The sequence below is a fragment of the Halichoeres trimaculatus genome, unplaced genomic scaffold (assembly GCF_033239565.1).
Source record: "Halichoeres trimaculatus isolate MK-OKI-2021-1 unplaced genomic scaffold, fHalTri1.1 fHalTri1_scaffold_11, whole genome shotgun sequence".
Classification (NCBI taxonomy): Eukaryota; Metazoa; Chordata; class Actinopteri; order Labriformes; family Labridae; genus Halichoeres; species Halichoeres trimaculatus.
Genome location: NW_027437189.1, coordinates 31,006,459 through 31,020,049, shown reverse-complemented (window position 1 = coordinate 31,020,049; position 13,591 = coordinate 31,006,459). Strand labels below are relative to the sequence as shown.

Here is a 13,591-nt window from a genome sequence, read left to right as displayed (position 1 = left end):
CCACTGTAGTTTTAAGCCACATTACACAGTAGATCGAGAGCCTGCTTTTCAAGTCTGTTTAAACCTTCATGTGACTGAGATTTTTACCTCTTGTTCTTGTGTAGAGCATTAATTCAACTTTTGTTTTGTCTTCATTTTTAATTCAGACTTTCAAAATAAAACACCTATATGAATATCCTTTATCATGATAATAAGACAGCTTAAAATGGGTGCTAGATGTAGTGTCATTATCTGTTTTTTTATTTCTTCGAAACCAAAAGAAAAAGCCACAGTTCAGCTCTGCGTCTCTTAAATGAAAAAAAAAGAAGAAAAACTGTCACAGCTGTCTCCATGAAAGCCTTATTTATTACAGGCTTGCTGCATTCTGCCTCCTTCAGAAAGTGTCTCTTAAAGTCTGCGGTGTGTTGACGTGAAACCATGCTGCCCTGCAGCACCTGCTCTTCCTCTCACTTTCCTGAGCGCATTGAAGCCTCTCTGCTCTCATGTGTTCCTTTTTTTCTGGAAATAAAGCAATCAGAGCCCAGAGCAATGCAGATTTTTATCCCTGATGAAACAAAACGTGTAGTGTTCCAACTTTTTTTGCATGCGTGCTTCCCGACAGCGAAGACGGACTAAGTCCCAAACATCACAATAACAGGTCGGATGCCAAACTCAGTCTGTGACAATAAACTGATGTCACTGCCAATCTAAACTCTCAGTTTTAGCACCAGCATAAAAAGGCTAAACACGACAGGATGACTTGGAAAATTGTCCACAGATGTGGCCAGTCATGACAATTTATTGAATTGATTTAGATAACAGTGAGTGGCCAGAACGAGAACCGTCAGTGGCGAGGAACCTGCGCCCAAAATCCCAATACATTTCAGATGTGTTTTATTGATATCACTATGATTCAGTTTTTAAAGAATGTGATCATGTAACTCTTTATTCTGTGGTCACTTAGACAAAAAAAAAAAAGACAGTTTACGCCAAATATGGATATTTTCTGGGGAAATAGGCATGTTCAGAAGTGACTCATTGCCCAATCTGTACTGGTACAGGACTGGTAGATTGTAAATCTGACTGGGTAGTCTAAGGGTGGGAGATAAGTCCAAGATGAACACTGAAGCTTTGTTAACATAATGCCAAATCATAACAAATTTTTTCTCGTTACACTTTCTTAAAAAAACCTTAACCTTAATGTTAATATATGCCCTTTCTAGTTAAAATTTACTCCACTTACTTACTTTATTTTCTAAATCATATTTTCTCCCAGATAAAGAGATGCCATCTGTCATCTGAGACTATTTGCATCTGGGTAGTAGTCTTATAGCATCATAGATGTGATCATGATCTACTGGAGCTACAGCTGTGGTTAGTTGTGGGATGCTATGCAGCAGCATGAACAAAATTTCAGTTCTACATCATAAAAATATCCATGGCTTGTTTAAAGTTAGGGTCTGCGGGAATTTTCGTTACTTGTTAGTAAACATCACATTCAAACTGGGATCCTCCTCCTTGGCTCAGTGCCAGCGGCAGCACCTCCAACCGTGACAATGTGAACATACTCTCTAGCCCAGCAACCACCTGTGGTATCATGTTACTATGTGGAAGAGACTAGAGAGCCGTGCACCTGACTTGGCATGTTAGCACAAGCTAACGCATATATGGTTAGCAGAAAGCTAACTCACATCGCTCTTTGTCCCTTGCTGCTCATCAAGGGCTCAAAAGCAAGTGAAAGTTGAGCCAAGCTTCACCCTCGTTTGGGAAGAAGCTTTATCTTTTAGGTGTTTTGTTTCACTTTGGATGTTTCTTTCTTCCTCCATGCTACGTCCACTGTTGTAGCCTCTCTGGTTAGCTTCCACTCGCTATCATCGACACGTGAAGCCACTTGCGCACTGGGCATTTTATGATTGGCCGATGTAACCACTCTTACTCTACACCCAGAAACATCAAGATAAAACCAGAACATCCACATAAAGACAGAGGAGGTTGAGGCAGACACTGACACTGACACTGATACACATGTATAGAGGCCCATAGAAGCGGATTGGGCAGGATTGTTCCTGTTACAGTTTATTTATTTATTTTTTAAGGCAATTTTTTCAGACTCTACCTCTAACTGACTGGTAATTCTGGTGTTGATATGGGAGGATGATGGTTTTTACGCAACTAAATGGGACTTTTCTTCAATTTTATCACCTTCCCTTTCTTGTTCTCTTCTCTCTTATGCTGAATCTTTCAGAGCTCCTCTTTGTTGTGAAACATTGTTATTAGCTAACACAATACAAGAATAACAGCGAGAGAAGGATTATCTGTTATTTCAGTCACTAAAAAAGGGAAGGTTTGTCTCCATTTAAGGAATTTCTTTGTCCTTCTCTTGTAGCAATACTCAAGATTTTGGCTGAGATAACAATAAAGAGGCTAAAGTGACTCTGCCCATGATACAAGTGGTTTTATTTTTCACTTTTATAGTTTCACAGTGAAACAAAGATGGTATGTAGAGGAAAACTCCATCACAAACATGTCAGGTTTCCCCAGGACTGTCCAACTCTCCATGACCTCCTTGATCCTCATCCTTCTCTTCCCTCTCTCCTTCCCTTCTTCCAGACAAACCAGTTCAAAAGCCACCAGTAACCTGCTGTTTCAGTCATTTGCTCTGTAAATCCTACCACCCGTCCTCCTCCTCTTCACCCTCACCCTCTCCCCCAGCCCATTCTCCCTCCTTTCTTTCACCCCTCCATCGCAGGGAGGCTTATACTTGTTGGTCTCAGGCCAGGGAAACTCTTTTCTCCCTGCAGGCGAAACAATTGGCTCTTTTCTCCCTCCTCCACCACCACCTTTCTCCGCTCATTTTCATCTCCATGCCTTCCTCCGTCGCATTCCCCAGTTTTGGTGGGACAGAAGTGAAGGAGTGGTGTAACCATCTCTTATTCTCTCCTCTGCGTCTCCATCTTTGTCCTCTTTTTTTCTGCCTTTCCTCTCTGATTTCTTATCCTCCCTTTTTACCTTTTCTCACCTTTCCACCCACAGCACTTTTTCCACCATGTCTCTCCCTTGCTCCCATCCCAGCAGTACCCTGATACTATGTTGTCCTCTTCCTTTCTTTTTTCAATATCTCCTAACTTCTTTTTTTAATCTCCTTTTCCTGTCAGTTATGCTTCCTTTTCTTTTCCTTTCCTCCCAAGTGCACTGTACAGTATCATTACCTTGCTCTGAAAAAACCTTTCTCATTAAGTTGCTGCAGATATTACAGTAAAATACTGTTAAAATCACAAAAAATCTGTTACATTCCCCTTCATTTCTGCATCCCATCTTTCCCTCCTCCTAATTGCCTCATTAAGCCACTCTTTTCTTTCCTTCCCTGCCTCCTCGAGTCCTCCCTCTGCTGCCTTCTCCCCTCTGTAACCTGTGTTGGCGGAGGCTACAGGTTAAACTGCTGATTCTGTTCATGTGTTATAATATATTGTCCTATAGGGCTGCACTCTGACCTCGCTCTGAACAGCGTGTCTCACCCTGGAGGCGGGTCGCTTTGTCTCGGTTGGTCTATTTAGGCTGGTTTTTGACAGTATGGCTGCCCCCCCCCTTAACCACCCCCCCACTCTAAAGAATCTCCTTCTCTGTCTTTATTTTTAATCCACTCCCTCTTGGCATGCTGCTGCTCTGTGTCTATTGAAGCTGAACTGAATGCAAGTGTCAGCGGGCCCAATGGCTTTTTTATTAAGATGCATTATGGAGCATGCAAGGAGTTTGTGTATTTGTGTGTGTGTGTCTGCATGTGTGCATGTGTGCGTGTGTGTTGGGAGATCTAAGTGCTGAGAAGCTGGAGTTTCTAGATGAGTGTATTGGTCCTGCACACGCTCTGGGCTCTGTGATGAGACGTGGATGTGCAAGGAACAATGATGCTATCCTTAACTCATGATTTGGAAGACACACACACGTTGCACGTACACACACACTCACACACACTCACGCTGTGGCACACACACACACACAGCTTGGGGAGACTCAAGGGGGAACAATGGCACCAGGCGTTCCCTTTATAGCAGCCGAAAGAAGCGTAAGGGCTTCAGTGCGGCCTGTCATTCCCACGGACTGTGACGTGAAGAGTGTGTGTGTGTGTGTGTGTGTGTGTGTGTGTGTGTGTGTGTGTGTGTGTGTGTGTGTGTGTGTGTGTGTGTGTGTGTGTGTGTGTGTGTGTTCAGAGAGCTGCAGTTGAGAGTGCTGACGTCCTTCTCCTTGAAATACTGCAGCGTCTTTGCAGCTCAGTGCAGAACCTTGAGCACACACACACCAACAGCTGCACTATCTCACACTCTGAGTCTCTCACACACAATCACACACATCAACACACATTTCATTAATGAATTATAGACACACAGCAGTTTCTTTGACTCTTCAGGCAGAAGTTTGATGTTTTCTTCTTCACACCTGAACCCTGCAGACAAAGACTCTAAAAGTCTCCGGACAGTTCCTCGCTCCTCACAGCTGCTCTTTGTGCACTTCTGCTACACTGAGTTGCATGTGTGCTTTTGTCCATTCATGAGTGAGTGCATGTGTGTGTGTGTGTGTGTGTGTGTGTGTGTGTTTACATACTGCAGGGTATGTGGGAGTTTATGTTCCTGTTCAGCTCTGTCCTGTTGTGTTGTGGCCTGGGAGCTGTGAGCTTATGAGAGCTCTCCTGTCTCCACGCCTCAATAGCTCCATTATTCATAAAACTCTGTGCCAACAGCCTTGACGGGCCTGTGTGTGGGAGCGTGTGTGTGTGTGTGTGTGTGTGTGTGTGTGTGTGTGTGTGTGTGTGTGTGTGTGCAAGTGTGTGCAAGTGTGTGTATAGTTTTAGTTTGGATTCTCATGTTATTGTATTTCTGGAATGTAGATATAAGATTTATAGCGCCACACTGAGGGTTAGATAAATTCAATAAACGCTGATGGTCTTGGTCAAATAGTTTAAGATTTGTGATGTGTGGATGACAGCAGTGAGACAGTAATGAAAAAAAGGTTTCGATCATCCTTACTGACTCAAGACAGCAGCACTTAAAGTATCTGTCGCCAGTTGCAAGAAATAAGCTACATCAGTCAAAAATGGATCATCTACCTGAATTAAAGTAGACTGGGACCAAATCAAAGCCTGTGTTTAAAATCAGCCTCATGTTGGACCTCTTAGTTGTGTTTTATCACAGCAGAAGTAAAAATTAGACATATCCAAGCATGGCAGCTACAGTGCAGTGATTTCTTGGAGTGCTGAGCTGGGTCAGTCTAGACTGGGAATCAGCTCAAGGAATGAGGGCCTGTGTCCACTAATGGTGTTTTTTTTTCTGGCCTGGCAGGAGACCATGTGGTTTGATGTTTCAGCAAAAATGCCCTCAGTATCAGCTGTTTTATTTGTACTGCTCTTACAGTGTTCAGTTAAGAATTGAATCAGAATGTCTTTATTGTCCTGAGAGAGGAAACAAGGGGCCGTTATAGGGTGAAACGCAAATGGGTTAAATGGAGTTTCAGACCTAAAACACAAACTTTTGAAAATGGCCTAAAGGGTGGGATTTTTCTGAAATGCTGCTGACACTGTTGCAGTGTAAACAGTAAGCCGGTGTTTTTCGTTCGAAACGCTACACATGTTGGAGCAATGCTGCACTCGTCCATGTCAGTTCTTGACCGTTCAAAGTCAAGAAGGGTTGGGACTGCTGATATCAAATTTGTCAACAATTTTAGCAGAGGGCTGTGTGGATAAGAAGCTGACAGATTATTCTGAGACAAACTTAAAATGCGTCTTTCAGTTCCTCTAACCTTCTTTAGTTTTTTCCCTGATGATATCAGATCGATTTCTTTGAGTAGCCATCTTTGCAACCATGAGGCAGGAATAAGCCACATGGTCCCTTAATGGACGTATGCTGTCATTGGACTCAGGGCCTAATGATTTGGTCAACTTTCTGTAAGTGCAGGTACCAAAGGCTGCAGTTTTGCCACGTTCTCCACTTTTTGGAGCTTTCCCCTCAAGTTCCATCAAAAAAAAAGACAAAAACTGTGATTTTATGACTGACGCCCAAGTCCTGGATAGATTCAGTCTACAGTCCACAGCTAAGCAGACAAAAACAGCCAACACAAAAGCTTTTTTTCTTCATAGAGAGGGACGGATGAAAGAACAGTGATCGAGGTAATTGAAAGGAGGAAAAGCAGACTGGCAGCCTGTTAGTGACTGAGCGCCAATTGTGAGGTGTAATATAATAAAGGAGACTGTTTCCACTCAAAGGCTTTATTGTTGAAGCTAACCGCAGAGTCCAAAGTACTGAAAACGAGGTGTGTGTGCCTGTCACACTCTCAACTACGCAGCAGTCATATGGATGTGGACCTTCAGACCAGTGACCTCATTCCAGCTCCTGCTGTGGTTAGGTTGTGGTTTACGACAAAACGCTCTCAACCCAGCCACCAAGTTATTGGGGACTTTTCCTGAACAACAACAAAGCTGTCACTTTAAATTTGACCCAGTTGCTTGACAAACTTTATAGAGAGGCTTTTTTTTAATTAGCAGAGTGTTCACAAACACTCATTTCACCAACAAATTAATCACAGTTTAGTTTACAGTTTTTGGAAACCAAGAAAGTTGCGTTTGAAGCCTCCGATAACTTCTAGTTTGATTCATCTGCTGCTTTGTAATTTAATCTGGACAACAAATCTGATTACAAATACAGCTTTGTGTTTCTGGATTCACTCACAATTGACTTTCTGTTGAGCATCAATGCACACATCCATTCATACATCCATCAGCGTCACCGTCGGCTCATTAGTCCTTACAATGAAGAGATCCCAGTGCCAGTGTGGGGGGGTGGGAGGTGGGGGGGAGACGGTGTGAGCAAGCCAGAGAGGAGAGAAGGAGAGAAGGAGAGACGGAGAGGGGGAAGCCACTTTGAGTTGGCAGAGCTGTGAACACAGAGAGATTGTGCTTGGCTTGGCAGTGGGCATGGCATATCTCTATCGCACACACACAGACTTCATCACCATGTGTGTGTGTTTGTGTGTCTGTGTGTGTGTGTGTGTGTTTTGGACACTGTTTCAAGTCCTACTGTAATGTGAAGAGATTATAGTGTTGTTGTCATAATGGAAGCTGGCATTAACTCAGCCTGGCAGGGGGATCCATCTGACTCTGACTAAATATACCTCAGACACCAGTGTTTTAGTGTGTGTATGTGTGTTTCTTTGTGTGCAGAGGCATCACTAGCAAAAGTACACTTATGCAATTAGTGTCCATTTCTAAATCCTCTCCCTTTTTGTCTCTATTTATAGGTCTCTATGCCCGTGTGTGAGGTTTTTGTCCCATCTTGGATGTAAGAGGTGAACTGAAACAGAGCTCTTCACACCAAGGAGGACAATACAGAGATTACACCCCAAATCAAGAGCTTAAAAGGAAGACAGGAGGAGACTGGAGCTTCCCTAAAACCAACGACAAGAGGGAGAATCTGCTCAGCTTAGCCCAAAAAAGGAGAACCCTACGCGTCGCTGCTGTGTGGAATCGTGTTGACACATTTCTGGGTCAACTTTCAGAAGAGTGCCGAGATGATGACCATGGTGATGATGATGGCGGCCATGATGGTCACCTGCAGCTCTCTGTTCCTGCTTGGTTTGGCTGCCGCTCATGCTTCCTCCAACACCATGTCCCGTTCTTCCTCTTCGACCTCATCGTCCTCTTCCTCCAACTCCTCACCGCGCATGAAGCTCTCATACAAAGGTAGGAACCAGAGTTCTCTGGTTTGATGGTTTCAGGTTGCACTCATGTGCTGTGGTTTGTCTTTCCTGTGCGAGTGTCTGTTTAAGTGTCCTTTTCATTTCCTTCACTCATCCTCTCACACTTAGCGTTTGTCATGTGAGTTTCTCTGCCACATCCTTTTCAAAGTAATTGGTTCTGATCTGAAGCCAGCAGTAATTTGTGGTCTCTGTTACTATACACAAACAGCACACACGGCTTAAACACACTGTGGCAGGGCTTTGTGTTTCATGTCCAGCTCTGTAAGTTAGAGGCAGGCAGCTCAGTGCCCAACACAACCACAGAAACCAGGGATGTGTTCCATCATTGAAAGCCAGCAATTACAGCCTGAACTAACTCACGGGGGACGTGATTCTCAGTGAAGGCCGTCTGCCCAGCTGAGATATAGTATGTGCTCTCTTTATAATGTACCATGGAGCATATGGAGGAAGTTGGGAAGGAGGAGAATATTTTAATCTTAGGCCACATGAGGGACTTTTATAGAGTGCTATGGTTGCGTGCATGGCAGATTTTATTTAGCTTGCAGGTATGCAGTCTCTGCAAGGTCCTCTGCAGGCCCTTTTTAATGATCCTGTCCGACAATGTCTTTCATTGTTAGGGTAGGTCTTCAGAAGGGTAGTTTTGAGTGGGTGGCCATTCAATGGATGGGCTTTGATGGAGATGCTCAAGTCAATTAACAGTACAGCCACTGAGCAACTTAATCCCAGTGACTTCAATGCTGATGAAACAGAACTAAACATTGGTGCATTGTTTAAGTTTATAGTTTATTTTCATGGTAAAAGGGTGAGGTAAATAATGATTGTAGCAACATTACTGCAAAATCAATTTGCAGTAGTGCATGAAGACCTGGACGTAGTTACAATAACCTTTATCAGTAACTTGATGCACTGCTTACTTATTCAGTTACTTGAGCCGCTAAAGGAGATGCTACTTGAATCGCCAGTACGATGTGAATGTGTGATGAAGTAGCTTTCCTGGCAACATCTGGATATCTTTAAACAGATAGTTGGGACAGACCCATTTCTACCAAACAGTTCAGTTTGGCTCGTCTCAATATGGAACATATTTCGTGGCATTTCCTTTCTCTTAAACCAGGACAGGTCCCAAAATCACCTACCTGTACTGTCCCACTTTTTGGTACCTTTCTGTTGGGGTGCCAGGCATACTGATCCGATCTGACCCCAGAAGGTGAAGCTAGAAACACTGCAGTCCTTTGATTGGTCGGAATAATCGTCACTTCCCATGCGACAGCGGTTGCTGTATTTCTCCTGGCGGCACACAGTCGTCTCTGAAACAAAGCTTGATTGCGCTTTGTAACAAAGATCCACATGTCAATCACAAAGAAGATGAATTGCTCGATGTCGTCCATCGTTGCTCTTCATTTATCTGAGTCACAATTTTTTTCTTTGTTGGATTTATTAGCAGGGTACACTGTGTCCCGCTGCTACGCCGTCACGCTATCAAGTAGATGGTGTGACTACCACCATTCGACTTACACACCACCTTCCAAGAAGGGCACGGTTGGCTGTGGAAATGGCAACAGGATCAGGCTTTCATGATCCAACCTGAACCAAACTGTACTGATCCAAACAGGACTGCTGGGTGGAAACAGGGCTAAAAAGGCCAAAAACCACTTTTAAAAAGTAAAGGTTTGACCAGGAATGATGCCATCCCTTGAACATCAGTCATCAGTCTCATGAGAATTTTAACATGATGTATTTTAAATCAACTTGGTCAAAATGAGAACATCAATATTCTAGCAGGCTCCAGTTTCGCAAACAAAAATGAGCGCCGTCCAGGGCATGGCCATGAAATCTGTGCTGAAAAAACACCAAACTGGACTCATCTACTTCACTACAGCAATGTCCTAATACATTTTAGGCCCCCTGTCAGTCATGGGCCTTTGTAAACATCCAAACTTTCTCCCCAGTTAATCAATATTTGTTTTTACAGTGCCAATTTACAAAAATGTCATGTCCAGACACTTTCCAAAAACTTTAACAGCTCAAACCAAAGACCAGAAAAACAGTGACCCAACACCAAGACAAGATCTTTGCAGAATTAAGAAAGTTATTGAGCAGGATTAACTTCCTGTAACGTGCAGTAACCTTGAGCAAAGCCAGACTCATGTCATCTGCTGATTAGTGTCAAATTATTCTTTACGTTTGAAGCCAAATGATGGTTTTCTCATCCACACCTAATGATCTAAGATGCCTCATTTTGTGACAATATGTAAAGGTTTTACATGCCTGCTTCATACATGCTTAAATGCCAAAATATAAAACTTTATATTTTGCTGGAAATTAAAGGTGCTGGCTGATTGACCTTTCTTTTTATGTCTGTAAAAGTCATTTAATGATTATTTGATAACATTTGTTTATCGACATGCTAATAAATGCAGTTTAACCAATGTACAAGTAACAAGTACAATAAAAAAAAATCTGAACTCTGTCTGAATTGTATGAGGTAAAAGAGCCTCAAAACTAGTGGATAAATTTGGTTTGCATTGCTGACCAAGAAATGCATCTTGTCACATTCTACAATCACCACAGAAAAAAAAGAGAATAAGAAAGTAAACAAGAGTTTTTTTTCTTCAGCTTCTCTGCAACTCAGCTACAAATGTTCCTGCAGCCTTCACTCAGATGAAAAACAGCTATTTTTAAACTACTTATACCTCTATTGAAGATCTAAGAATAGCACAGTTCATTTTTCCTCCATACAGCTTTGCAGCACAATAACAGTGGCTGTCGACTTCCCCATTACTAATGTCAGAGGCTTTAATATTAAATACATTTCAGCAAATGGATATTTTGATACTGCAAGAGTAGAGTTTAGTGACCTCTTTGGGCACAGTAAAGGTCCATGTCACCACAACATGTTTGTGCCACAGCACTATAAAACAGGAGCAGCAGACCTAAAGTCCTGATGTCAGGCAGGCGGCTGCAGGATGGCGTCAGGGCCTCAATTAGAGTAATAAATCCACATTAGAACAACAGCAGACTAATAAAGCCATTTTTAATGTTGAAGCCAAGACAGCGTTGGTCTTATTTTCTAAAGCTCTCGGTTTAAGCTCAATCAGCAGGGGAGGATGCAAACCTTTTATTTCTTCCAGAACAGTGTTTTCCACTGGCTCGGGGTCACTATTAGAGCTTGAGTTAAGAAATGCAAGTTGAAATTTTCTAGGCACTGATCCTTAAGGATTTGTTCCTGCCAGTTTGGACAGAGAGAGACTCAATTTGTTTCCATAGAAAGAAAAAAAGTGATAGTACTGTCAGAGGATTTGTTCTGATAACAAACTGATGGCCTCAAGGCGCTGAAATCTGATCAAGTTGCTAAAAATAAGTAGTCATCTTTTTTTTTCAACCACATGACTTGTGAGTGACTTGACTTTGATGATTTGAAGATAGCTTGGAAGCCCTTTAAGGTTGTTTTCTGTATAAACATTTTACCCAGTATGTATCTGTAAAACAGTACACATAATGGTTTGAGTAAAATACTCTCTGTTTTGGCATCACACTGAGATTTAAAGAGGCTCATGAGAGTTTGCACAGGGATATTATGCAACAGGAGGAGAGCATATCCACGGCTTTCATCCCATTTAAGAACATGGATTTGGTCGTTAGCTCTCATTGAAAGGTCAAACACAGACAAACAGCTCGTTTCATGGTTTATACAAGAAGCTCACACACTTCCAACTGTCACACAACAGGAAAGATTTAGAGGATTATAGTCACAGTAAAAACTCCCAAATGATGTAATCACTGAGTGTTTTATATGCTCATTAGCATCCCCCTTTTTCAGATTTAAATGGTTTCAAGTTGAAATGGTACCTTGTTTTTGTGGAACTCAATAGTCCCTGGGTTTGTGTGGCTTTTTACCCCTTTTCCTCTAAGTCAGCAGTCTTTAAACATCACATTTTGAAATGTTGGAAATGAAGGAGACCCTACAGTTAAAGATACTTTGAACTGTTTTGTTTTGTGGTGTTTGTTGGTCTCTCAGTGCATGCCGTGTTCTTAACTGGAAATCTTGCACAATCCATCACTGTCAAATAAAACTAAAGAGGAAACAAACATGGTATGGGATGGTTGATGTTAGATCCACTGCAGAAATAACCTTTATAATTGTCCCTTTGTCAGTTCTTTTGTGATGTGCTTTACAGGATGAGTACACACGCACAAAAAAAAGAATCTTCAATAAGTTAAAGTGATGTAATTTTCTTTAACCAATCCAACTCAAAATGTTTAAGTTAAGGTTTCCAATGTATTTTTGTGGATCATATCAACTTGAAATTCTGCGTTGCTTCAAATAATAAAAAGTAGTTGGACTAACTTAAATTAATTGCTTCAATTGGTCACACCTAAATAAATTAAGTTCTTTGAAATGAAATTGACAAGTTCAATTAACACAACTTAATAGGTCAAATAAACTAAATATTTTAATTCTTCTTTAATTAACATTTTTAATCAATCCTGGAACCTGGAATACCCAAAGGGACAAACCATGGGTGAGGAGGGAACGCTGTACATATGAGACCATGATGCACCTTGAGATACCACATGGGGCCAATGTGTCTGTGCTTTATGGCATGGACCAGCTGTCTGTCTGTTGTCCACTGCGCTGGCTGGTTGTCTGTTCCCCATGGCATAGGCTGCTTGACTGCCTGGTTGTGCTCCACGGCAGTGAGGGCTCCAATTAAAATACTCTCTCAGTAATGGTAATTTACATATAACCGAAGACGAAACCCAGTTCATCGTTTCTGATCATAATTTTAGCCCATCAACACATCTCATTTATTAACATATAAAACATTGAACACCCTTAAAGGTACACGGTCCATGCCACAGGAGGAAAGCAGGTCCATGCTAGGTGGAGCACAGAAAGCCTGTGCTCTTGGCAGGTTGACATCTTAATGTACAGCGGGGTCTAATATCCACTGCACTCCCTCCTCACTCACGGTTTGAAATAAGTCAATACAATAGACTGTAAAGTAAACTTTACAAGTAGACATAAAGTAAACTTAACCTAAGACTATAAGTCATATTAACTAACCTTTTTAGTGCAATTCTTTTCCTAGATTCTTTTAAGTAATCTCAACTTGTCACATTTTTACAGTGATATAAAGTATAAAAGCACCTCTTCAGATTTCACTTTGAGGTTTTGCAAATTATTGATTTGAAAAAACTGAAAACCTCAAGTTGGACTGATGTAAAATGTTGATTTGAGACAATCCAATTTTTTAGTTAATTTGATTTAATCAGTTGTGTCAATTGAACTTAATTTCAAATTATGTATTTAGGTGTGACCAATTGAAGCAATGATTAAAGTTGTACCAACTGTTTTCTTTTTTCAGTGTAGAAACCATTGTGTTGGTGCGACAAATTAACACATGGCTATCTATTTGACTTTATGCTTTTGGTGTACTATTGTTGCATTTGTTGTGATTCCCCGTTAGTCACCTAAATTTCTGATGGCTATTGATTTTTATTTCATGTGATAATAAAACAGCAGCCAATCAGGACAGCGGTATTAAGAGTTTTATTCCACATAGTAGGATTTCTGATCCATCTCTGGTGTAATTTCATATTTTCCAGTCTGTTCAGGAGACAACAATGGGCTACTTTGATAAAATCCACTTTACGCCAAAGGAAAATCTGACAAGAGAGTTTTTGGGGCCAAGCAAGGAGAGGCCAAAAGTTTGCAGTTCATCATGTGACCACTTGAAACTTGCTAAAGGCTGGCTGCTTTGCCACATCCTAACTTGAAAAAATGGGTTGGATCTTTTAAATGTGCTCCCACTGTCAATGGGCTTCAAAACTCTGTACTACAAACAAATTAAGTTTAATAACTCCGTCC

General features: G+C 41.6%; 1 protein-coding gene across 2 annotated transcripts in view; it reads left to right on the top strand.

Moving 5' to 3' along the window:
* Positions 1–13,591, top strand: part of sema3b (sema domain, immunoglobulin domain (Ig), short basic domain, secreted, (semaphorin) 3B) — a 135,152-nt gene that overhangs the window by 78,322 nt on the left and 43,239 nt on the right. For both annotated transcript variants that reach the window (XM_074681097.1, XM_074681098.1), the window contains exon 2: positions 7,261–7,702. In XM_074681097.1, the coding sequence (XP_074537198.1) occupies positions 7,531–7,702 (172 nt within the window). In that variant the 5' untranslated portion in view covers positions 7,261–7,530. The remainder of the gene's footprint in view (positions 1–7,260; positions 7,703–13,591) is intronic.